Here is a 24,999-nt window from a genome sequence, read left to right on the forward strand (position 1 = left end):
TTTCCCTTGCTCCCATGGCCAAGCAGTTTCTGGCCCAGTTTCCACCCAACAGCAGAGCCCGAGCATCCTCCTGCCTCCCGCACCCAGGATCTTCTGTCTGTCCCTGTGGCTGGACCCCCATCGGAGCCCTTCCTCCCCGACAGCTTGACAGCTCGTTCTCCTGTCCTTCACTTGCTCTGTGACTGTGTGTGTCTCTGTGGGGGGGGGCGGAGGGGGGGGGAGACAGGAATGAGGAGCAAGGAGCGAGAGAAAGAAGGAGGCCGGGCTCAGATGGTGTCATTAAGAGATATTAATGCCCCTCATCAAGGCATATTAATAAACATCATGTGCCACGCGCTCTGCGCACCCCGGGTGAGTGCAGACCCAGCAGGACAGGCCCACGTTCACAGCCGAGTAACCTCCAAGCCCACGGCACAGCCATTAGCCTCATGAGGTTGACCCTGCCAGGAGACTTCTCGGGTCTGCCGCAGCACGAGGGGGCTGGCAGGATGGGTTCCCGGTCTCCTTCCCACCCTTCCCCCAGTGGGTGGCCCGGGGAAGGGGAACCACGATGACCCTTGCACTAGGATGGCACTGGGGGGCTGGAGAATATTTCTCTTCCTAATTTCATCTTGATGACAGCCCCATGGGGAAAGCAGGGGGGCAGGCATCATCGTCATTGCCGCTCGGTAGGTAGAGCAGCAGAGACACCGAGAAAGTAAGTGTCTTGCTCACAGTCATGTAGCTGATTGGTAATGACATTGGACTGAAGCCCAGTTTGCCCTTTCGGACGGCCGCGCCAACAGCTCAGTCGCTCATGCAGCAGGGCTGCCTCTAACTGGATGGCACCCCTTCCCTAGTTCTGTGGCAGCCGAGAATGAGACCACGAAGCACGACTCCTTCAGCAGGGCAGGCGACCTCTGGCCTCCCAGGGATGCCTCTCGTGAGGGTCACTGCCCCTGAGCAGGAAAGGTCCCGGAAGGCGGGGACCAGAGGGAGCGAACTTGTATTAAGACGCCGGCGGAATGCCTGGGCATTGGAGGCACCCGGCAAGAGGTGTTTCCCTTTCTTCATGTGGTGACCACGACCACACAAATATTAGATTATTGACTCCTAAGGAGGTTTGAGCAGGCACAAGGCCAAATGGCCCATTCCTTTTATTTGTTTTTCAGCATCACAGTGGTGCTGTAGCAGGGTGCAGAATTGGTTATTCACTGTGACAACCACAGCGATGTTTAAAATTACGTAAGGTAGTTCCAGTGTGTGTGTGTGTGTGTGTGTGTGTAAGAAGATAAGAACTAGTGTTTAATTAGATCACTAACCAAAGTAGTTAAGATCAAAGGAGTTCGGGCACTGGAAGTCTAAGATTCAAGTGATCAGGGACGTGTGCTTACGAAGAAGAGCCAGTTCTCTACATGATTCCAGATAATTGAGGCATTCCAGAGACCCGCTTTTGATTCTGAAAGCCTCGGCTTTGGTTCTAGGTATCTAGAAATGGCAGTCTCTAGTCTCAACTAACATCGACGCACAATAATTATACTTAGCTATCAACTCAGGATACTTGCTCTCGAGCTATCTTTTTTTTTTAATTTTTATTTATTTATGATAGTCACAGAGAGAGAGAGAGAGAGAGGCAGAGACACAGGCAGAGGGAGAAGCAGGCTCCATGCACCGGGAGCCCGACGTGGGATTCGATCCCGGGTCTCCAGGATCGCGCCCTGGGCCAAAGGCAGGCGCCAAACCGCTGCGCCACCCAGGGATCCCGCTCTCGAGCTATCTTAATAGATCTTGTCTATTTCTAAGTGGAGCAGATTCAGGAAAACTATACGTTGTGTTCTTGATCCTGTTTTCCTTCCCACTCCCACTCTCTAACCCTGCCCTGGAGCTGCATCCGGGGAATAGGTGACCTGTGACAGGCAAGGGTCGAAGAGTAGCGGCTCCACCTCCTGAGGTCCAAACCAGTCTGTGAGCTTCAGACACTGAAAGCGGCTCGGGCGGATTATCTGAGCGGGAGGTCAGAGGGGAGTCCAGTTAATGCAGGCCCCAGAGAGGACCGGAGGCTCAAAGCTGGCACCTGTGGGACAAGAAGCTTTGGGACAAATGCAGGGAAGGGAGCCATGGTGTTCTCAGAGCAGTTATCTCTACAAAGAATGATAAGGGGATTCTTTTTCTTTCTAGTTGTTGTATGTGTGTGTGTTTTCAAGCTTTTCTGCAATGAGGTATAGTACTTTCATGATCTGAAACAAAGTTATCATTTGTACAGGGAGGTGTTTGGGTTTGGGGGCCCCAGAGTCACCCACACTGAATGAAGCCATGGCGATGGAGTACAGCTCCATGCAGCTCTGACCTGCGTATAGGCAGTGCCCCAAGGCCTGGCCCTGTCCAGGTAATTTCTTGACCAGAGGCAGCTCCACTGCCCACCCCCCATAACTCTCCTGGGCACACAGCGGCTAAGCACATGGAAAAAGTCTTGCCTTGGGTCTATGGACCCAAAGTTTAGGTTGACCCAAAGTTTTGATTCTCAGAAGCATTGCCTGCCATTCAAAACTAGCCCTAGGTTACATTTCCACCCTTGTCTTAAGCTTTCTTCCAGACCCACCTGCTCCCCTCACATCTTGTTTACATAATTATCCATTATTAATGCAGCTCCCCTTTATTAATTAATTAATCAATTAATTAATTCAGCTGCCCCTTCCCTATCTGGTCTCCTAGAAAACTGAAAAACTCCTACATATCCTTTAGGCCCAGATAGGATAGCCTCCTTTCTTTCTTTCTTTCTTTCTTTCTTTTTTTTTTTTTTTAGATTTTATTTATTTATTCATGAGAGACTCAGAGAGAGACAGAGACACAGGCAGAGGGAGAAGCAGGCTCCTTGCAGGGAGCCCGACGCGGGACTCCATCCAGGGACCCCAGGATCATGGCCTGAGCCAAACGCAGGTGCTCAACCGCTGAGCCACCCAGGTGCCCCCTACCTCCTTTCAATAGCTTTTCCTGATCACTTCCCCCAGGCAGCTACAACTTCTATTCTCTGAACTCCTCCAGCCCTTACTTGTAGACTTCAATTATGTAGGCCGATAATAGAGTTTGTTTTTTCTTCATTGATCTGTCTACCACCCTAGACCATGAGTTCCTCAACAACATAAAGTGTGCCTCATTCATATTTCTGCCTCCAACCCAGCGCTTCTCATTCATTGACTCATTTATCTACCCATCTCCCCAGCCATCATCCCTAAGGGCCAGCTCTACACTAGATGTTATCACATACACACAGGTGCAAGACAGCGTGACTTATTTGGAAACCACATGTACTTCCACACTGCCCGGAACAAAGGGCCTGGACAGCCTGTACTTTATAAGCCACAGACAATCTTGACCTTGGCCTTGGGAAATCTTGCCCCTTAACCCAGTGTCGTGAAGAATGGTGAAGCCCTGAGTGAAGCTCCTCTCTCTTATCTGGGTAATTACTTAGTTATAAGAAGCAGATAATCTCCACCCCCCTCCCTCAGCTATAGCCCTCCTCTCCCCATTTTGGCCTCTGGAGTCCCAGGGAGGTAACTGACTCCAGATCCGAAGACAGACTAGGAGTCAAAACCCAGGGGTCCGTTGCCAGTCAGTGCCAAGATACCAGATCTTCAGGCCACCCACTGGCACATTCTAAAGACTGTCACCACCCAGCCCCACTGCCCATGAAGGCGCCAGGAAGAGGCCTATCAGCCCTTCGATGTTAATACTTCTTGAGGGAGACTGGTGCACAAAATAATTGGCCATCCTACACCCCGGGGTCTAGAAGCACTCAGCTCCCAGGAGGGCTCAGGTGCGTGACTCCTCCTCACCACTTCCCACAGACTCCATTTCACCTACCTCGGTGGCCGGCCCTTCTTTCCCTGGCCTCGGGGCAAAAAAAAAGCAGGCCACAGGATTAATTGATCACAGCCTCTCCCTTGAAGCAGGCACTAGTCTCCAGAGCTGGGTCCTCTCCAAGCTGGTGTGAGGTGGCCTGGCAGCCGCAGCCCCTGGAGACCTTGGAGCCCGGGAGCTGTCAGTACCTTCCACTCACTTACCCCTTCTTAATTGCAGAATACACAGATTGCTGGGTAGCACTTTCCAATCTTGTGCCTTTTCCTGGATCCTTTGCCACTTGGCAGCTTGCAGGCAGCTGTGCAAAACAGCAAGGAGCTTTTTCATTTGGTGCCAGCGTCAGAGAGCCTGGAACTCTGTTTCCGTTTCCCTTTTTTTTTCCCCTTCCCGCCCCCCCCCTTCCCCACCAAGATCTGTTTCCTTTATGTCTCCATTCGCTCTTCCTCATCCCCACATCTTTCTGCACCTCACCTTTCAAGTTAAGGACTCTTCTGACAGCCCCCCCCACACCCTGCCCTGTCTCCACACCCCCCACCCCCAGATCAAAAAGTGAAACTTCCCACTCTGCCCGAGGTTTGCAGCCAGGCAGGAGAAGTGATTGAATCCTCCCATCTAGATGGGAAGAAGTGGGGGAAGAGATTAAATCATCTCCCACAGACTCTAGGAAATGTGCTGCTGACCCTCTGCTCCGGGGGTCAGTGAGCCCGAGTACCTGGGGCCTCCACAAATGCCCAGGTGGGCGGACAGTTGCCTGTAGGTAATTGAAGGGGAATGAGGACACAGTGCTGGCTTCCCTGCTGGGCCCAGCGCTGAGCCTTTCCCTACTCATCAGGCTGCACAACCCAAATCTGGCCCCCGTGCTTCAAGAAGCCTTCACCTGAGGCTTCTCTGGGCTGGGGAAGGGGTGTCCCAGGACCCTGGAGCCTCAGGAAATGTAGCTCTCTGGCTGTCCCCATGGACAAGAAACAAAGAATGGAGATGTCTTTCATCTAATTGGCTCGCCTCTTTGTGGTACTGTAAAGGCTTAATGTGTCGGGGATCTCTGGGACCCTGCCTGGGAGGGCAGAAGGATCCAGGTCCAGACAGTAGCAGTGTGGTCCCATCAAAAGACACTGGGACAGGGAGTCAGGAGTAGAGGCTTCTAGTCTTGGCACTGAGGCCAGCTACCTATGACACCACAGACAAAGGCTTCATTCATCTCTCTACTCCTTCCACAAATGTCTATTTAAGCTTGGGTTCTCCCAAAGCAGAGCCCGAGACAAGGAGTCTAAAGCAAGTAGTGTATTTTCAAAGGGACATGAGGAAGCACCAGTAAAGGACTGGGTAAGACAGGAGGCTAGGAGCAAACGAGTTCCACGGTGGGTACTCAGAGCCAGTATGAAATATGCTACTCCGTCATTCCCCCCAAGAGGCAAGAAGCTGGAGTATTTGTGCACCATTTCCCATCAGCCATTGGTTAGGAACTGTTGCCAGAGGATGTTAATACCCCTACACATCTGCCCTACTGTGCAGGTGGTGAAGCAGGCTCTGGAGGCCAGAGGTGGCCCTGGGACCAGGGGAAGCAGATTGGAAGTAGAGTTGGAGAGCACCGAGGTAGGGAATGAGCCGGGCACTGGCAACGTCCCCTGATCCTGCTCTATGCAAAGCATCTCAAGGGCTACAAAGATGGGAAGGATGCTGTCCCTGCCCTTGAGAGGCTATAGCTTCTCTGGGTTTCTTCCAGTGAAATGGGAGACTGATCTCTACCCTTCCCAAGCAAGGGCTGCTGTGAGATGGATCCATCGGTTAGAACCCTAGAGAAGACATGCTGGAAGCTCATTACGAATGTCAGATAACAGTAGGGGGAGCAGACCCCAGCTTCCAGCACCGTGCTCTCTACTTGACCAGAAACCACTTGGTCAGAGCAAGTCTGGGAAGATAGTCTGTATCTGCCCTGGACCAAGAACAGGGTCGCTGTGACTCTCAGTGGAGTTTTTCTCTGAAGCATCTCACATGCCATTTCCAAACTAACTTGACAGAGAAGCCATGGGTTCTGAGGCATGAGAGAGTTGGAAAGGAAATTTCACATCTATAAACCCAGAAATTCCTCCAGTGTGTCCAGAGTCAAGCTTCTTCTTTGCAACTAGAATAATAACATGTGCCTCTTCCAATGACAGACAGTCATGCACAGAGCCTCCATGCACACACACCCATGCACACATGCGTGCCCACACACACTGAGGGCCAACTTGTATGAGAAAGATGAGACTATTTTTTTTTTCAAAGAGGAGACCACTCATATCCTACGCATTTCAGGGTCCTACTGAACAATCTTCCAACCCCTTCCTCCTGCCCTCCCCTTGACAGAGGATGCTGATAAGGAAAAGAGGTCATCTAGTCTCTGACACTTAGAAGGACTGCAGACATCCTCCCAAGCACACTGCCCTAACACCTCGGGTGTTCCTGCACTGATACCCTGAAAAAGCCATTCTGGGCTTTCCAGCGTTCTTAGGGATCAGAAACCTGCCAATTTCTACACTGTTTATAATTTCTATAATTATTTCCTTTTTTTAACCTTAGCATTTCAACAAGCTCATTTTGAAAATGTCAATCTGTCTTAGCTATAGTACGGGAAAGGCGGTTTTGTCTAGGCTGGGCCCATCTGAAAGAAGAGCAGGATACCTAGGGGAGGGGGGAAGGCCAGGAAGGTGGGCACCAGGTGAAGAGGCCAGGGTGTTGGGGAGCTTTCAGCAGCCCCTTCCCTGCTACACGCTCTCTTTCCAAAACTGTCTCAGACTTGATAGGTGTGGGATCTGTCCCTCAAATGCTGGGTTCAGTGCCCACCCTCAGGGCCCTTTCTAGGAAGTGCTCAGAATCAAAGATTTACCCCACCCTACCCCCACCTTGCCAGAAAGGTTCCAGAATTTCATCCATCCCCAGAGATTTCCAGCTTTCTAAGGTCATCTCAGGTTAAATGAGGTACTCCAGTCCATGGAGACACTTGAGGAGAGCTCATGATTTCATATGGGGGCTGGAGAGTGGGGGGTAGGGAACCATGTAACCACTTCCACTGCGGCCCCAGGCCTCCCAAGTAATATCTGTGTTTTAATAATAGTCTTCCTAAAAACCATGCTGCCTGGAGGAGTGACAGGACTGTCATCACATTGTAGAAAAAGCATAGGATGGCACTATGGGTAAAAGACATGAGATCTTGAGCTAGTGGGTCTCAAAAGTCAAAGGGTCTAAGGCTCTTTCTTCCTGGAATGTTCTGGGATTCTCCCACTCACAGCTCTGTGGCTCTGGACAAGCAGTTTGAGCTCCTTGGAGAGTCAACATCCTCACCCTTTGACTATGGCTTCCTAAGACCCCTGCCACATATTAATTGTATGGTAGAAAGCTTAGCACACACCAACCCCCTGCAGGAGAGACCAGTGAGGTTCATGGCCAAAGGAAACTTAGCCAATCCTCAACCCAGCTTGAGTAAATACCAGCCACACAGACCACAGGCTCTGCAAAGGGTTGGGGGGCGGGGGTGGGCGGGGCGGGGTGCAGTCTCTACAGCCTGATCCTTCCTTAGAGCCTTCCTTCCCTGCTCATCCTTCCAAGGACCAGCACCTGTCCATAGGGCAAGCTCCAGAGAGACCCTAAGAACTCTAAAGCCATCAATGCCCTCTCCTCTCAGCTACCCCAACAGCTGCCTCAGCTGAGCTCAAGGGCAGCTCCCCCAGAGAAGGTGGGCAGGAAGGGCCGCTGGCTTTACTCAATGAATCCACAAGTGTGCGGGTGTGTGTACGTCTTTGCCAAGCTGGCCCCAGTTGATGAGAAAAGACTCCCCGGAGTGAAAGAGGGGAAGGACAGCCTTTCCACACTGATCAAGGCTACAGATCAGACTTTCCACATTGCTCTGCACAAACTCCCTGACCTTACGGGCCCCAGCCCCCACCCTCAGCCCTCCCTGCCCTCACTCAGAGGAGAGAGGCCTGTTTATCACTCTGGGTGGGACCCAAGCCTGTGGGGAATTAAAAAGAAACAGCCTGCTTAGGTTGCTATTGTTTTGTTTAAACAAACCGCTGGCTGGGCTGACTTGGAGAGGAGTGAGGGGGTGGCTGGGAGCGCAGAGCAGGCTGGGCTGGGCCGCCCTGGGCTTAGCCCCCATCTCTCAATCATGCTAGAGCTGCCAGAGAGCCAGACAGCTATTTTGGGAGAGTGGCTGCTAGGGCCTGGGCCCTCACATCCTCTCCTGAGCCAGATGGGTATCAAGGAGAGAGGCCTCCATTCCCCAACCCCTTTCCCCTGCCCTGGTACCCACTGGCTTCTCAACCGCTGGCCACAGCTGGGCCCCATGCCAGCCCTGGGTAAGACAGGGCCTGACACTGCTGAAAGTGGGCCAAGGCAGAGCTGGCATGAGCCCTGCTGTTCCAGGGACCAAATTTAAAGTCGGCCTGGATGCTCCTAAGCAAACAAGACTGGAAGGGGGGGGAGTTGTTGCGGCTTGCTGGAAGGGTGCCGGAGGACAGAGATCTCACCTGCTCAGGGTGAGGAAAACCAAGTAGGAAGGCGGCCCAGGGTGGAGGGCCCCATTCTGCAGTCTCCCACCCATTGTCCCAACCAACTGTCTCCTAGCCTAGACAGAGACAAGCCTGGGGGAGGAGATGTTCTAGCCAAGGAGGCCCAAAGTAAGAACAGTTGGTAGACAAGCTACAGCACAAAGGGGAAGACATCAGGAGGCTTCAAGAAGGGGGCGGGGGGTGCGGCTTTGACTGTGTAGCAGGTAAACCCAACTAGGAGTTGGGTCCCCCAGCTGACCCTGAGAGTCTCTGCAGAGAAATGGGAGGAAATCTCACAGCTCCCCACTCCCAAACCCTCATCCTGAGCACCTCTGAGAGGGGAAGTAGCAGAGGCTACACCAGGAGGGCTTGGTGGAAAGGTGGCCAGAGCACTGTTAGGTGTTGGCAGAACCAATGAAAAGCCATGCTAATCACCATCATTAAGGCCATAAAACCCCACACCTAGGGGCCCCCGAGCTGTGGCACGGACCCAGGGGCCCGGCTCCAGTCCCTTTCATCTAAGCATCTCCCAGTCCTGCACAAACAATAATTAGCACCCGCCCCCGGGATCACCTCATTATCCCACAGACGCGGAGCAGAGGGGAGAGGGGAAGGGAAGGAAGAAGAGGGAAACTGAGGCCAAACAATCTGCCCAGGGGTTATGGGCTGAGTCCAGTCAAGGCTGGGGAAGAAGCTGCCTCAGAATCAGTGGCCTCTGCCCTTCTGGACTCAGGCAGCCATCAGCCTAATGTTCTGAAGGCCCCAAAGAGAGTCTGAGAGGCTGGGTTGGCCTCTGGGAGGATTGTCAACCCCTGCCTTAGATCTGACCAGACCCCATGGGCAGAGACCTGTATTCCATGCCCAGTCTAGGGGCACAGGTGATAGGAATGGAGCGGCCCTTCCAGAAATGTCCTCTCGCTCTCTCCAGTGGTCATGGCATCCATCTCTTCCTCCCAGGCCACCCTCAGCAATGCCCGTGTCTATCTTCTCTCCCTGGACCCCCTGAGGCACCATTTCAAACCCCATAGTCTGTTCTGGCAACATGTCCCAGGAGCAGCCATACATGTTCCTACTCTCCTATCTTACTCCCTTGGGGAGAGAAAGAAGTTAGCAAAACCCACTTGGACTGAAATGTGGTGGTGGTGTGGCCTGCTGCTGCCCCAGGGGGAACCAACACCTATGCCTGTCTCTCATTTCAGGGCACTGATATAAAGAAAGGGAAGCTCCAGGGCCAGGAGTTGTCACGTGAGTACGACCCTCCCACATCCCTTGCCCCAGCCAGGGCAGCGGTGATGACCACAAGAACCATAATAATGCAACTTAATGTTGAGACTTGGCGGTGCAAAAGTGCACACAACCTAGGAGTTTACTCATACTAACTGCTATTTAATGGTCACATTGGTCTTTGGAGGCTGCTTCCACCAGCATCTCCATTTTATTTTATTTATTTTATTTTATTTTATCTTATTTTATTTTATATTTTATTTTATTTTATTTTTTAAAGATTTATTTATTCATGAGAGATACAGAGACAAAGAGGCAGAGACATAGGCAGAGGGAGAAGCATGCTCCCTGCGGGAACCCGACATGGGACTCAATCCCAGGACCCCAGGATCACACCCTGAGCCAAAGGCAGACCCTCAACCACTGAGCCACCCAGGCATCCCAATATCTCCATTTTAAAGAGAACGAAACCCAGGAACAAAACATGACCCACGGCTCACAAGGAGTAATGGGTGGGGCCAGCATTCGATGCAGGGGTCTGCGGGGAGAGCCCCTGTAACTGTTCTCCTGGAGGGATTGGCAGGGTCATTCCCTTCCCTAGCCTGCCTCCCTGCGTTCCCCTGCACCCAGTGCCATGATGCGCTGGCATGAGGCTCCAGAGACCTCCCTTTTCTCGGATGCCTGCCCTTCCCATCCCTATTCATCCCCAGTTCCATTCGCCCTCGGACTCCCCCTGCAAGACCATGCCCTCTACTCAACTTGAAGGGGATGCTCAGGTGCGGACCTGGCCTCTGAAAAGGACCGAGCAAAAAAGACAGATGAGCCCCATAGTCCCACGACACAATGTGAGGTCAGACATCAGATAGGCCTGGGTTCAAATCCCAGCTTCACCACTTCTATGGGCCTGATTTCACCTCTCAGAGCCTCACGTCCTCATCCAGAAAATGGGGATAACACTCATCTTACCAGGTTGTGGCGAGGATTAAGGAGATGTCACAGAGGAAGGTACGTAGCCAGGGCCTGGCATCTAGAAGTGGCTCAACATGTGTGTATCCCTTTCCTTCCTCCTCATGACCCCTCATCTCTACTTCTGAGGAGGATGATTCTTCAGGAAAGCCCTAGTGAGAGGGGTACAGTCTCCACTCCCCTGAGGACAAATTCCCAGCTGCATAGAAGCAGTGAGTTCCAACTGCAGCCTCATGCACACAGAATCACGGACACCAGCTCTTTGGCAGCGTGGAGTGTGCCCACCCTCAAGTGCACTTGGCAATCCACGCATTCACCAGCCTTGCCAAAAGCTGACCCAGCCACTTCTGTTTCTCCACACACCATCACACCAGTTCTAGCAACACCTGCACCTGCACCAGTATAGACCCCAAGTCATACAAATTCACATGGCTCCTGGCACCCCTTGTGCTGTTCTGACTCGGAGCACACACGTGCGCCTGTATCAGTCTGCAATCAGAAACTCAGGGAGAGATGACTAGGCAGGAATTCCCCTGGCCGTGAACATGCTGGAGGCCCCCGTGTCCGGAAGTGCACCATGAGGAACACTTCCAAAGGCTCCAAATAGCGAGTGGTTCTTGTCTAATGACCGGGAGAGGGAGGTGGCCATAAAGCACCGACACTTCCTCCCACCAGCATCCTCACTGTGAACACTCCATCCCCACCCACCCCCAGGAAGATTCCTGGCTCTTTAAAAGGGGAGATGAGAAGAGTGAAGGGGAGGAGGCAGAGGCACACAGATTGGAAGGAGGCCCAACTGGAACCAACCACAAAAGTCTGGCCCACAAAACCCCTGCATAGATTTGGGAAAGAAGGAGAGGTGCCCCCAGCCCACCTCTCCTCTACCCTAGAAAAAGACCTATCTCCTGCACTGAGGGCAAAAGGGAGGGTTGATAGGCCTTCTCCTCCGGAAGAGCCTGAGTGGGCTCCAGTGCCCCGAGCACCCAGATCCTACACTTCCATGATCAAACCTTTGAACCGAGTCCCACCCACCCCCGTAACCACTTCCAGATCCTCCGGATCCAGCCAAGAAATTGGCTTCTTTGGGAATTGAGTTCATAAGGAAATGCTGAAAAGATAAATAAAAATCCACTGCCAAACACTCGCACAGAGGAAGATGGGTTTCTCTTGAGGCAGGAAATCCATCAGGATACACTAAAGCAGCAAAGGGATAACACCAACACCCACTGGCCAAGAAAGGCCCGGGAGTCCCACCAGCGCCCAAAATCCTCAACCAGCCCACACCTCGTTCTCCCTGCACTGCCCAAGATAAGGTGCTTCCTAAAAGAAGCTACCGAGGCTGAGATCCTGCCAAAGAGAAATCCTAAAGGTTAGCAATGGGTAAGCTCCCAGCTGGGACCCCAGGAGAGTTGAGGGGGACCAAGAAAGGCACAGAGAACTCTCTTTTCCTCTGGCCCAGGGCAGCCAGGAGCCCCTGGGTACTGTGCACTGGGGACCTACCCTCTGTCCTTCTTCTGCCCCTAGCCTACCAGCCTCCCTCCCCGCCAGCACAAACTGGCTTCCACCGCTACCAGTTCTTCGTCTATCTTCAGGAAGGAAAGAACATCTCTCTCCACTCCAAAGAGAATAAAACTCGAGGTAAGGCCTTCCCGTCTGCCAAAGCCAGTGTGAATTCTGGGGTGGAAGTGGATGCTTGTGCATGAACGGGGAAGTTGGGACCTTGACCCCTACCCATGAGCCTTGGAGGCCAGAGTCAAAGGGTGGCCTTTCTTGGCAGTAGACTGGAATGAGTGTCCTAAAGAAGGTGTTGGCATTGGATGGAATCTCCCCCAAGACGTAAGTCAAGTCCCACAGACCAAGATGGTGGCTTTAGTTGGGTGGGTAGGTCTATAAGGCCGGGTCCCAAAGGAAATAACTGGAGCCAGTGAGAGAAGCATTTCCCCAACTCAGCCTTGAATGGCATGTGCAGGCAGCTACCTCGCAGCACTTCTGCAGGTAATTGTACCCTATAATTGAGTCTGATCTGGGCAAGAAGGCCCTGGAATGCCACCCTGCCAGTCTGTCTTCATTGGTCGTTAATTGCTCTGTCTGCCCAGTACTACCTCAATGGCGCAGCAAAAACTTCCCCAGCCATGCGCCTTCCACTAGCTTCTCTGAGCAGCCCTTCTGTATCCTGGAGAGGATCCACTCCCTGTAGCCACCAGAGCTGGGGAGCGGGAAGACCTGTGGACATCTGGCCACTGCAATGCCTCAGGCGACTCACCTGACCCTGTGTGAGCCATGCCCTTCCTCTGAGCCTTGGATTTTTCTCCAGGAAAATGGGAAATAAAATATGCTCTGTGCACTCTATCATCTCCCCATTTGGGGGGAAGGGAAGATAACGTGGAAAGTACAGATGCCATCTCCAGAGTACAAACAGCACATCCCCCTGGCTGGCAGGAGGGTGAGTGGGTGGGTGAGTGTCATCAGCCATTTGCTCTCACCCAGTGACCCTGACCAACTTCTACCTACTGGGAAGCCAGGGAAGGTATTGTTACAAGGCTGTTGCCCAAGGCCCCAGAGGTTGAACGAAGGAGGCCTTCAGGTGTGCTAAGCAGGAGCCACCAATCACAGAAGGCTCTGGGCTGCCCTGAAAGCAGAGTTGGTGCAACCTTTCCACTGGTGAACCCTCCCCAGGTGCCCTCAGCACCTTGCCAATCTGTAAATCTGCTTAAACTGCTTTCCCAGAGACACACTTGCAAATCTGGAAACAAAGAAAGACAAGAAAAATGTATCTTGCCCAAGCCAAGATGAATTTCTCCAGTTCCCTGGATCCATCTCACAGAAGACATCGTGAGCTCCCTTCCACCAATCCAGGCACTGCACTTTCTGGGAGCTGGGAACTAGCACCTCAGCCCACCATGTTCCCCCACAGAGTAAGGCAGTGCCTCTGAGACCCACGTTAGACATCGAGGTCACAAAGCCCACACCCTGGGGGAGGGGAGGTAATGCTCAGGCTGTCCCCTGAAAGAGCCCCCCACCCCCACCCCTGCAGAATCAAGTGTTTTCTGAGGGGTGGGGTGGCAGGGGAAGGAGAGAACAGTAGGTTGTGAAGCCAGGAGGAGCATGAAAGGGGCAAAGGAAGAAGGGAGGGGCATGTCGCAGACACTTGGCCCTGCCATGGCTGCGGTCCTCGGGTTTGATCCTAGCTGGTCCTCCAGAAAACACGGTGGCTCGTGTGCCCCTCCCATGACACTGGCAGCAGCAAAGAGGCTCAAAACCTATCTAGACTGACACCCATTTATTGTCCCCCCAGTCTCTGCCCAAACCACAGTTTGTTATGCACACTCCTCAACACACATACACGTACACACATGCACGTGTGTGCACACACACACACACCCCTCTGATCTATGTGAAAACTTAGGAACTGGGCTTGCATCTGGCAGTCTCTTGACTTCTGTGCCATTTTGCTTGCTGCCAGAAATGGAGGTGGAAAAATTATCCTCCCAGGTGAGCTCTCTGGCCGGGCCAGGGTTCCAATTCCACCATATGACACCTTTCAGTGCTTAGGATAGGATGCTGATTCCACTGCACAGGGAATGTTCCCTGCCCTCAGGGGGCTTACAGTCTACTTTGAAAACACTTAAATAACAATGCAAAGCAGCTTATAATTAAGCACTTAATTGCATGTTTCTGGCTTTAAAGACAACTGGAGATTAAGTAGATTTAGGGATTGTCTCTACCTTCCTAGGATCCCCTTCCCTCCAAGAAGACACACCCTCTTTAGCCAGGAAGGGTGCAAAGGTATTTTACTGCAGGGTGAGGAGATCTGTACTGCCAGTCTCCAGCTAGTGATGTGATGTGTGGGCAAATCAGCTATCCTCTCTGAGCCTCGGTTTCCCCGTCTAGAAAATGAGGGGTTGGACCTAGATGATCTACAAGTCTGGATGGCCCTGAGGCTACGTGGAAGAGGCGCGGCCTGGGCTGGGCCTCAGAGAAGCAGGACATTTGACTTCTTCAGTGAAAGAGAGAGGAAGCCCTGGGCTGGAGAAACCACAGATGCAAAGATAATTTTTTAAAAGTGAGAAGGGGCACCCCTCGTGAGAGGCAATGAGGCCGTGAAAGGAGAAAGGGGGAAGCTTGCGCAGTTTCATGAAAGCCCAGCAGAGGCATGATCTGGGCAGGCACCGTGAAGTGCCGTTAGACATAGCCCACAGGAGAGGCGACACACAAAAGCCACCCTTTAGAATTGACTAAGCTGGAGCGGTGGGCTGGACTGAGGGGAGCAACAGCACAGGAGGCCGCCAGAGGCATGGAGATGTGTGCCTGGATGAACCCGGGGGGCCATGGCAGTAGCAGAAGCCGCCCTTGCACTTCGTTAGAACTCCAAAGGTCTGGCGCTCTCTGAAGCACCTGCACCGTGCTTGTGGATGCAGGGAGCCCCAGGCTGGGCCAGCCCTCAGGAGCCCAGGACCTGGAGCCAAGGAACACAGGCCCTGGGCCTTACTTTGGTCTAGTTTTCTCCCCATGGGAAGGTATCCTCGGAAAGACAGGGGAGTCCTAGGCTACATATGATAGAACCAGCCACTTGTGTTTCCTGGACAAGGAAGGCAGGGACAGATTTCAAGATTGAAGGGGAAAGCCAGTATGCAAGAGCCAGGTAGAAAGGCATCCCTGAAGGACAGTTGACTTGAGCCCATCCTATTGGGTCCTTTCCTCCCTAGGACTTAGGTGTGAATGACAGTTTAGGATGAGAAGCAAGTGTGACATTATTCTAGTTGAACTTGTATGACCATGGGGGCTGGGGAACATTGCTCAGTGCCAGGGACTGAAATCCTCTCCAAGGTTTTTCGCTATTCTGTGACCTCAAGACAACAGATATGGGGTCAGCAGATGGGATACCCTGATATATCCATTGTGTGGCCTTGGACAAGCCACTTCACATCTCTAGGCCTCAATTTCTACATCATCAAGATAAGGGATTGGACTAGCTGGTCTACCATTGATTGACACTTAACAAACTTGCTCCCAGCTTCCCAAGTCCCCCCAACTACCCCCAAGTGCTGTGAGACAAGTGCAGCAAGCAAGTGATCAGACTTGCCTAGCCCAGCCAACTCCACACACTTCGGGGTGGAAGCCCTCCCTCAGACGCTGATCTGCCAGGACCATAGTGAGGGCCCTAGAAGGGGATTTGGAGACACCTTGCTTCAAGTTTATGAAGCCCTGCCTTCCCACCCCTCCTGCCTTTACACAGCTCCCTCCTCTCCCTGCTGGTTTTCCCACAGCATGCTGGGCATGATTCACAAATGCCCTCTGCATTCGTTGGGATGATGTCGAGCGTGTGTGAGGCAGTGTTGTAGGTGCTGTGGGCAGAGAAGTGAGCCGTGTGGACCAGGTGCCCGCTCCCATGGATGTATGCTCTCACCTGGTGTAGCTCTGTGGATAATTAGACCTCATGGAGCCAGTGGAGGGAGAGACTCAGATAGTTGGAGCATGACCACATCCCAAACAGTGAACAACAGTGAAGCTAAGGGAGCCCTCTGACCAGAGCTGGCCCAGTTCCACTGACATTTATCCCAAAGGCAACACCTCACCCTCCCAAACTTGGGCCTGCAACACATTGGACTTGCACCTCTGCCTCCAACCTCTCCCAGCTCTCATACCCACCCCCCTGCACCTTCTATGTCCAAAGCCCAGAATCTGGCCTTGGGGCTCATCTGTGGCTCTTGACGGTTCACCCCTGCATCTTCTTCCACACAGCCGCCTTGGATTCGGCACCTAGGCTCCTACTACTTTGTAGGGGAACCAGCTGAATGAGTTGAAGGGACGTGTGCGACAAGGGCCCGCACACACAGTACTGGTTCACACCCCATCCTGGGCCCCAATCTATACCATAGGCTGCCAGACACCCACTAACTCCTGCTGTCTAAGTCCGTGGTGGAGCCCACCACGCTCCCCCTCAGCCCACTGATCCGGGCAGACCATTTCTCCCATTCCCCCATTTCTCCCATTCCCCGAGCCGGATGGCCCTGCCTACCTGCAGAACACCAGCCCTGCCCTCCCCACCCCCCATGATACTTTTCCACAGGGCGGTCTTTTTTTTTTAATATTTTATTTATTTATTCATGAGAGACACACACAGAGAGAGGCAGATACAGGCAGAGGGAGAAGCAGGCTCCATGCACGTAGCCCAACGTGGGACCGGATCCCAGGTCTCCAGGATCACGCCCTGGGCTGTAGGCAGCACTAAACCGCTGTGCCACCAGGGCTGTCCCTCCACAGGGCAGTCTTATCTCAACTTGACCCTGCCCTCCACCACTGCTGGTGTTCCTTCCACGTGCTCAGTGACACTGTGTTGTGCCTCCTTACTCACCCACTTTCATCTTTTTTGTATTACTCAATCATTTTTCACTTGCACAGGTCCCACTTCCACCATGAGGCTTTAAATTCCTTGAGGGAAAAGCTCACCTCTGCCGGATATTTCCTCTTAACCACCTGGCCCTGTGCTCTGCCCACTGTGAACTTGCAGTCAATGAGGATGTTTGTGTAGGGGACACACCCACGTATGCACATGTACAAGCCACACACACACACACACACACACACAGCTGTACATTCTCACACCCCCATATTCAATTCATCATCAACTTCCTTTAACACCTGAAAAGACTGCCACCCCTGTGAGCACCATGACCACAACTGACAATTTTGGCCTCCACATGCTCCCTGTCCCAACGACAAGCAGGCGGGAAGGACCCCTTGTGCCTAGCCTCTCCACCAGCCTGCCCTGCCTTTCCCTGGCTGTCCCTTCACTCAGCTGCCAGACCCTGTGGGGTGCTAGGACCATAGCCACTGGGTGAATGAGGAGACTCATTCACTCCCACTGGGTGAATGAGGAGACTGAAGCCCAGAACCCTGATGGCTTAGGGATCCACAGTTAATAGCAAAGATCTCTGACTTCTGGGTAAGGCTCTTTGCTCCTACCGCCCACTTACCCACATTCCCTCTCCCCTCACCCAGACCACCAGACATCTGAGCTCTAGTGTGGGGATAAAGAGTAAGCAAGTCCATCCTAAAGCCCTGGGTGCCCTTGGCTAGCAGCAGCAGCCACCTGAGGCTGTGGGCTCCCGGGCCCCTTCCCCGGAGAAGGCTATAGCACTGTGTGGAGACTAGAACTCCCGGGGAACTGTGGTCTGCGTCATGCCACATCTCAGCCACCTGGCCCGGAGGTGTCACGAGCCAGCCTCACGGCCTCAAGCTCCTCTCACAAGGGATCTGGGGAAATCCCCTCCGTGCCCCACAAGATGATGTGCCTCTCCGAGGCAGTGAGCCCAGGATGGTGCCACGGTGCCAGGGGAGCTAACGGGCCACACCATCCTCCGTCACCGCCTTGCTGGGGCAGCCTCAGAGACCTGCAGAGAGACTGTTCCTTGCAAAACGGGACGGGAGGGGTAGAGGAGGTTTCCTGGGTTCTGGACCAGATGCCATAACCCACTCCCCAGCACCACCCACACCTGAATTGAGCAACTCCTGGGCTGAGACTTGCCACACAGCAGGGTTTAAGTCTCGCCTGTGGCCTCTAAAGGCCTGAGGTGGCACCATGGGTGACTGAGACAATGGGCTTTGCAGGGGAAATGTTTGAAAGCACAGGCCAAGGGCAGGAAGGCAGCAGAACTCCAAGCAGTGTCAACATAGGAGGCATTGATGGGGAGGGACAGAGGCTGGGAGAAAATCTTGCCAGGCCTGGTGGCAGCGAGGAAAAAGTACATGGTGTGGGCAAAGATGGAAGGAAGGGGGCCCCCGCCTGCAGACCAGCCCCAAACACACACAGAGACACACACAAACACACACAGCCCACTGCAAAACAGCCCCTCCCCCCTGCCATGACCTCCCATGGTGGTTCACCTGGCCAGGCCCCAGAACCCCCCAGGGCCCAGCCCCTGAGTCACTGTGTGGGCTTGTGTCAGGCAGCCCTCTTCTGCCTCCCAAGGGCCCCACCCACCTGGCAGAGCGGGTAGGACTGGGGGCCTGGCAGCAACCCAGATGGGGCCATCCTGGGCAACTCTCAGACAGGCACCCCGGCTGGGAACTGCCTGCACCCTCCACGGGCCGGTCAGAAGCACGCCCCGGTCAAGCCAAACATCACCCGTCCAAGGCAGTATTGAACAGATCGTCGGGAAACCACAGACTATCCCCAAATATCAGCCAGAACTCCAGCCGGCTACCCCCAGCAAATCCTGGAATTGATCACCGGAAGCTGAAATTGACAGCTCGGAGCCTTCTCTCCCACCCCCTTCCCCACCCGACCCCCTTCACCCCCCCACCCCAAGAGAGAGGGAGGCATGGGTGATCCATTTACTGGGTAAATAGGAATTGCACTTCTACTCTCCAGCCCTCCGAGCGCTCCAGAAGAGCCGGGTAACCCCTGCCCACCTCTGGACCCTCCTCCCTCCCCCCTCCCCCAGCATCCCTATCCTCACTTCTACCAAAGTCAAAGTGGTCCCCTCTGCCCCAAGCCTCTCAAGCCAGCAGGATCAGCCACTCAGCAAATATTCTCCAGGAGTAATTGGATGTGATGGAACGAGGGCTTTTCAGCTCCTGAGTGGAAGTCTCCGGATGTCATTTAATGGCACAAAAAATAAGAGGCCCAGGCCTCCCGCCTACCACCGCCAGGACATCATTAATCTCAGCAGAAAGGCATCAGTGCTTCTATCACGCAGCCAGCCCCGCGAAGAACCAGACAAATTACAGACCTGAGCCGGGCGCTCGATGGGGCGGTTATTAGGCTCGTGTTCAATTTTTGTTCTTTCTTCAGGGCTACTATCCCCTGACAAGAAGCAATGGTGTCCCTAGGGAAAGGGGTGGGTGAGGTGGCGGGGAGACAGGGAAGAGGTGGCCGCCTTGGTTAGACACAACTCGCCTGCCTTGCAGGACAGGGCAGCTGCTCCTCACAATAGAGGCCCAAGCAGCTCAGCTCACAAAACAGCTCAGGGAAGGGAGACCCCAAGTCTCAGGACCCTGCCACTTGTTCTGCAGCCCACCTGAGTGGAGGCCTCCGTCCCAGTGGGGGCTTCCCAACCCCTACTTCCTGGGCTGAGAGGGAGACACTTGAGGGCCCCCTGAGGACCAAATGGCAAGTCAGGTGGGAGATGTCCCTTGGCTAGAGTGAGGACACACAGGGAACACTGCCCTGTGTCCCCTGGGAAGTCTTAAGAGTGAGCCTGCTAAAGAGACCAGGTGTGATGCTAAGAATGGGACCCCATCTGCCAGGAGCTGCAAAGTTGTGCTACTGGCCAAGGCCTAGCTTGTTACTAGTCCAGTGTTCGTTGTCTTGTATTATAAACCTGTTGAGGGAAGGAGTAGGACCTCGACGTAAGCAAACCCACTGTATGCCCAGCAGACACCGGGAAGCAGCTATCAGTTGGGCCGTCAGATTGCCCTCAGCCCAGAGGTTGCTCGTTCTAGCAGAAGAGCTGTCCACCCCATTCCCACAAGTCCTCTAAGGGGGAGGAACCAGACCAGAAGAATATTTCTCAGTCCTGAGATGCCTATTTAACCCTGATAGGCCCAAGAGGGCTGTCCAATCCCATGTGATGAACCACTCCCAAACAGTGCTAAGCCAACCCCACAGCCTGGGGAAGCTGGGGGCAGAGAATGACTATCAGACCTGCCCCAGGGCGATTCCAGAACTTTCTAGCCGTCACAGCTCCTGAGACTCAAGCTGGGAGGATGAGTAGCAGAAATCTTGGAGCCCTCTCCCAATTGTTGAAGTCACTGTCTAGGAGAGATTGGGCACCCAGTGGTGGCTCAGAAACCCCTGATGGCTTTAGGTAAGCTCACCCAGCTCTCCTCTTGGCCCATTTCTGGAACATCTCTCACATCCAGCATCCTTCATCGCCAACGTCTTCCCTATCAGCACCAACCAGTAGGGGAGAGACTGGCCTCTGGGCACAGCCAAGGCATAAGGCTTCCCGGGATGGGAATGGTGCCCCCAGGGTTGTGCAGAGAACATCTGGCACATCCTACACAGCAGCCCCACCCTGAGGAGACCAGGCCCCAGTGTTCCAGCCACTGGGCTGCTCAGGAAACGGGCAGCAGACATCCTCCTCCTTTCTCCCTCACTCACTACCCCTGCCCTGGGCCTAGGAAGAGCCCATCCTGGGTGGGCCCGAGGATACGAGGGGAGTGGCCTGTGCCAAGACAGCAGCACCACCCTCTTCCTGCAGGGTAGCAGCCTCTGCAGCTCCAAGATGGAGCAGTGCCATACAGGATGGGACTTTCCTCCACATGGTGACCACGAAGCCACAGCCTCTGAGCTCCCCATCTCTCCCCACACACACCCCTAAGGGCCTGACTCACCCCTCTTCCTTCTAGAACTTGCACAGGGTCAGTTCCTCTTGCCCTTTGTGGCAGGAAATGGGGGTGTGAGGAGTCAGGGCCCAGCCAGGGGAGGAGGCAGTAGGAGGCTAGCAAGCTGTCCTCGCTCTCCTGAGGGACACGGGCTGGTTTGAGGAGCTGCCCAAGAACCACAGCCTTGTCGGAACTGTGACCAGGAAGGAGCTGTGAGGCCCTTAGGGCAATCCAAGCTCAATCAAGAGAAGCCCTCTGAGCTAGAGAAGGGCAAGGTCCGAGGGAGGGGAGCCAGGTCTCCCTCAGGGTACAGGGGATTTCTTTCCACCGCTCACCCTGATCTCGTGATGAGAGTTTCAATTCCTTCCTGCCCACCAAGGTTTCTTCCTGCCCTATTCGGTGGGGAAGGCCCACTTGTCCACATGCCAGTCACACACCAGTTCACCCATGAGCACTTTTCCTGGCTTGCAATTGCACACACACACACACACACATGAATACACACATGCACACACTTTCCCAGGATCACAGTACCACCAGTTCTTTTCCAACCAGCCAGGCTCTCTGGGTGTGAAGACCATGCCAGGCCAGGGCCTCCCTGCCTCCCCTCCCAGTGGAAGACCCCACAGCACTCAAACACCCACCTGTCGTCACCCAGCAGCAGCCTTCCCCCAGGAGAGGGTCTCCCAGGACCCAGGGCCTCTCTCCCTAATCTGAGCATGCAGTCACCAGATGGGACCTGTGGGGACCTGAAGAGGCCCTTCCCTGCATCCCTGCCCCTAAGAAGCATCCTCACCGGAACCCCATCTTGTGCCCCATCCTCCCATCTGTGCACTGGGGATAAAAATAGTCCCCCCTTGTGAGGATTAAGTGTATGAATATGCATGGAGTTCCTGGCGCATAGGAAGCACAATATAGATGTGTTATTACTATTATTATTATTTGCATTATCATTATTATTGTCTTGTTTCTTTGGATTAAAAAAATTTTTTTTGTTTTCCTTGAAAACACTTTTGAAGTACAAATAGCCCCAGGGTAGGGGAGGAAGGATGTTAAGTGGAAAAACAGCACTTCAAGGGACTTGCTGTCTTCCTTGTTAAAAAGGGTAGCGGGTGCAGACAGAGGACCACAGGCAGATAAATGGCAGCTCCGAGAGGAATGCTCAGCTGCCACCCTTGCCCTGCTTTATCTGTGCATGTTCGAGATTACTCTTCTCCCCCCGACCAGGAGGACCAGGGCATATCAGTCACTGTCTCGTTCTGCTCCGGGCAGGGTCTTCCCTGAGCACTCCCTCCACCCAAAGAAGGTTCGTAGATTTAGCCAAAAAGAAAAAGAAAACAGGATGCCCAGTTAAACGTGAATTTCAGATAAACAAGGAATGAGTTTTTAAGTATGCTTCATGCACCATGTGGGACGTGCTTATGAATTATTTGTTGTTTATCTCAGATTCAGGTTAAGCTGGACATCCTGTATTGTAGTTGGCAATCGTGCCCAGAGGGTGCCTGAGGCCCAGGGTTTGGGAAACAGGACCGTGGGAATACGCTTTTGACCACTTCCCGCAGCTTCTCCCCAGTGCCCGGGGCTATGCCCTCCTTGCCCTGCTGCTGGGCCTGTCCACACTCGCCCCAGGAGAGGCACCTCCCCCTGCACCCCTGTGCTTTCTCCCCTTGCGGAGCACCTGGGCACCAGCTGGGGACTTCTCATGCATGCTCTGCTCCCGCGGGATACAGGTGCTCAGGAGTGAGGAGAGCCCTTCCCCTCCACCTCTGCCACAGCTGGGCTTCTGGGAGGAGAATGGAAGAAGGACACGGATGCTTGGGCCAGTCTCAGCCCCAGCAGCTGGGGTGATCAGGCGTGAAGGAAAGAAGCATGTAGGCCTCAATCATGGGGTCAGGAGAGCCTGCGGAAAAAGAAGGGTGGGTAGAGGAAGTGCGCAGCCCACCCGACCGGGCGCTTCCTTTCTATGTGAGTGAGGAGGCAGGGTTATGGCAACCAAAGGCAGTGCTTGACCTAGTCCAGACTCAGTCCCCGCTGCTTCCCAGGCACTCTGCTAACATCCAGCTAGGACCCAGAAGGCACCCCCAGGCGCTCTGACAACCTGGGCCCTAGGGCCAATGTCCTCACTTGCTGCCTCCACTTCCCCAGAGGTGGCCTTCCTCTCAGACCCTGCCAGCTCCCTGTCCATGGTTGTCTCTCACTGCCTTCCTCTGGTCTGTTTGTCCTTCCAGCCTCTTGGAAAATGGACAAATTCCTGAACCGCTTCCACCTGAGCGAACCAGAAGCAAGCACCCAATTCATGACCCAAAATTACCAGGACTCGCCAAATTACCAGACGCCTGGAACAGGAAGCTCGGAGCCCAGGGACAAACCCAAATAGAGATAACTGCCTGCCAGACGTCAGGCTTCGCGCTGCAGATGTGTGTGTCCACTGTGCCCTGCCAGTCGGTCTGAGCGTAGAACCTTCGCTGGGTATGGAACCCCTTCTCTTCCAAATTAAAAAAAAAAAAAAAATCATCCAGGGCAGACTGGTTGGATGTGTTCTTTCCTAACCTGTTGTCTTTCAAAAACTGAGAAGAGATTAATCAATGTCCAGCCCTGGGGTTTTCCTATAAATGCGAGTGGGGGGTGGGCAGGGTGCTGGGGTAGATGGAGAGGCAGGAAGTGGGGGTCCCTAGGCCTCAACTGTCACTGAGGCACTGTGTGGCCTTGAGCAAATCACATGTCCTCCCTAAAGTTCTGCTTCCTCGATTGTGAAACCAAGGTAAGATGGAGAGTTGGAGTAGTTGGTTTATCACCACAGTCCTTTCCAACTCTGACATCCAACAGATGTTGTTGGCACCTCGTACACATGTGCCTGACCTGCTAGGTGCTAGGGATCCATATGTGAACAGGGCAGACAAAACCTAGGGCTTGCTTCAGGAGTTTACAGTCCAGGCTGGGAGGGAAAGGTTCATCAGATGGCCACAAGCAAATTGCAACGAATGTGGTACGTGCTATGAGGGTGTAAGGGGGCCTGCTCTGCGTGCCAGGGTGCACAGTAAAGGCCCAGGCAAGGCCTCTCAGAGGAAGTGGTGTCTAACTCAGGACTGAAAAATGTGGAAGGAGTTAACTGTGAATGGGGATGGAGGTGGGAGACCATGCCAAAGAGAGGGAACATCACCTCTTAGCTCCGGCATCTTCCAGAAGGGCTTGCATGGCATCTTCCAGGCCAATAATATGGCCACCTGGACAGATGGGCAAAGACCAGAACATGCCTGGTCTTGCAGCCATGCTGAAGTTTGGGGTTGTACCTTGAAAGCAATGGGAAACCACTGGATAATAACTAGATTGGAGGGGAAGTAGGGGTGCAATCTGATTTACGCTTTTGCAAAACTATGAAGAAACTCCTTGGTGTCTTCGAGGCAAGGATTTTCGGTGCCTCACTCCCCTGGATGCCCTCTGAAGGTTGCTTGGCTCTTCCACCCAAGGCCCCCTTGGAGGTACCTCTTTTGCCATGGTCTCACTCACAGGCTGAACTCTGGTTCCTTGACTCCCCTATGCCCAGCTCCAGTCTTCTTAGCACCCCCCAACCCTTCACCACGCCCCCCCCAACTCAGTTTCCCTCCAAGAGTTAATAACCCCCCTCTACTTGGCCAGAATACAGCAATGTCAGTGACTCACGTGTACAGAGTGCCTTGAGATCCCCAGATGAAAGAGGCAGGCTGCAGCTGGGCACAGGGTTATTACCTTCTCAGAGCCATGCCCTGCACTAGCTGGAAGGCAGAGGTGCCCTGGCCAACCACTCAGCCCAGCTGAACATATCTTAACTGGTTGGAAGATTTGAGTGCCAGCCATCTGAAGAAGGCCATGAGGTGGGAGCCTGAGTCTGGGAAGGGAATTGGACAACACTTCCCCCCCAACATTGACTGAGCTCCCCACCTAAGTGATGGACACTAAATTCTGGTTCTGTAGAAGGGCCTTTGGTGCCAGCCCAGGCAGTAGGAACTCCCTCACCCTCTCGTACCCCAGCAGGCAAGCTTGTCAGCAGGGCTAAAAGAAGAACCAAAAGGAAGTGTCCATTTGCAGTGTCATGGAAGGCAGCCTCGGAAGGGGCATTCTGGGTGTGTGCGAACCT

General features: G+C 53.7%; 1 protein-coding gene and 1 long non-coding RNA gene across 12 annotated transcripts in view; one reads left to right on the forward strand and one right to left on the reverse strand.

Moving 5' to 3' along the window:
- PEBP4 (phosphatidylethanolamine binding protein 4) overlaps nt 1-23,399 on the forward strand; it is a 247,095-nt gene extending 223,696 nt beyond the window's left edge. For 9 of the 10 annotated variants that reach the window (XM_025463103.3, XM_049100942.1, XM_025463099.3 and 6 more), the window contains 3 exons: nt 9,563-9,608; nt 12,078-12,191; nt 23,114-23,399. In XM_025463103.3, coding sequence (XP_025318888.1) covers nt 9,563-9,608; nt 12,078-12,191; nt 23,114-23,262 — 309 coding nt within the window. In that variant the 3' untranslated portion in view covers nt 23,263-23,399. The remainder of the gene's footprint in view (nt 1-9,562; nt 9,609-12,077; nt 12,192-23,113) is intronic. The other variant, XM_049100943.1, reaches the window with a different exon arrangement.
- On the reverse strand, nt 1,564-20,765 carry LOC118354899 (uncharacterized). 2 transcript variants are annotated; one of them, XR_004816300.2, is made up of 3 exons: nt 20,376-20,765; nt 4,041-4,135; nt 1,564-1,982 (listed from the first exon to the last, which is right to left on the reverse strand). It is a non-coding gene; the product is annotated as an uncharacterized LOC118354899 (long non-coding RNA). The 2 variants fall into 2 exon arrangements; XR_004816301.2 differs by having other exon boundaries at nt 1,564-2,053.
- Nucleotides 23,400-24,999: the final 1,600 nt, after the last annotated feature.

Source organism: Canis lupus, chromosome 25 (genome assembly GCF_003254725.2).
Source record: "Canis lupus dingo isolate Sandy chromosome 25, ASM325472v2, whole genome shotgun sequence".
NCBI classification, from domain to species: Eukaryota; Metazoa; Chordata; class Mammalia; order Carnivora; family Canidae; genus Canis; species Canis lupus.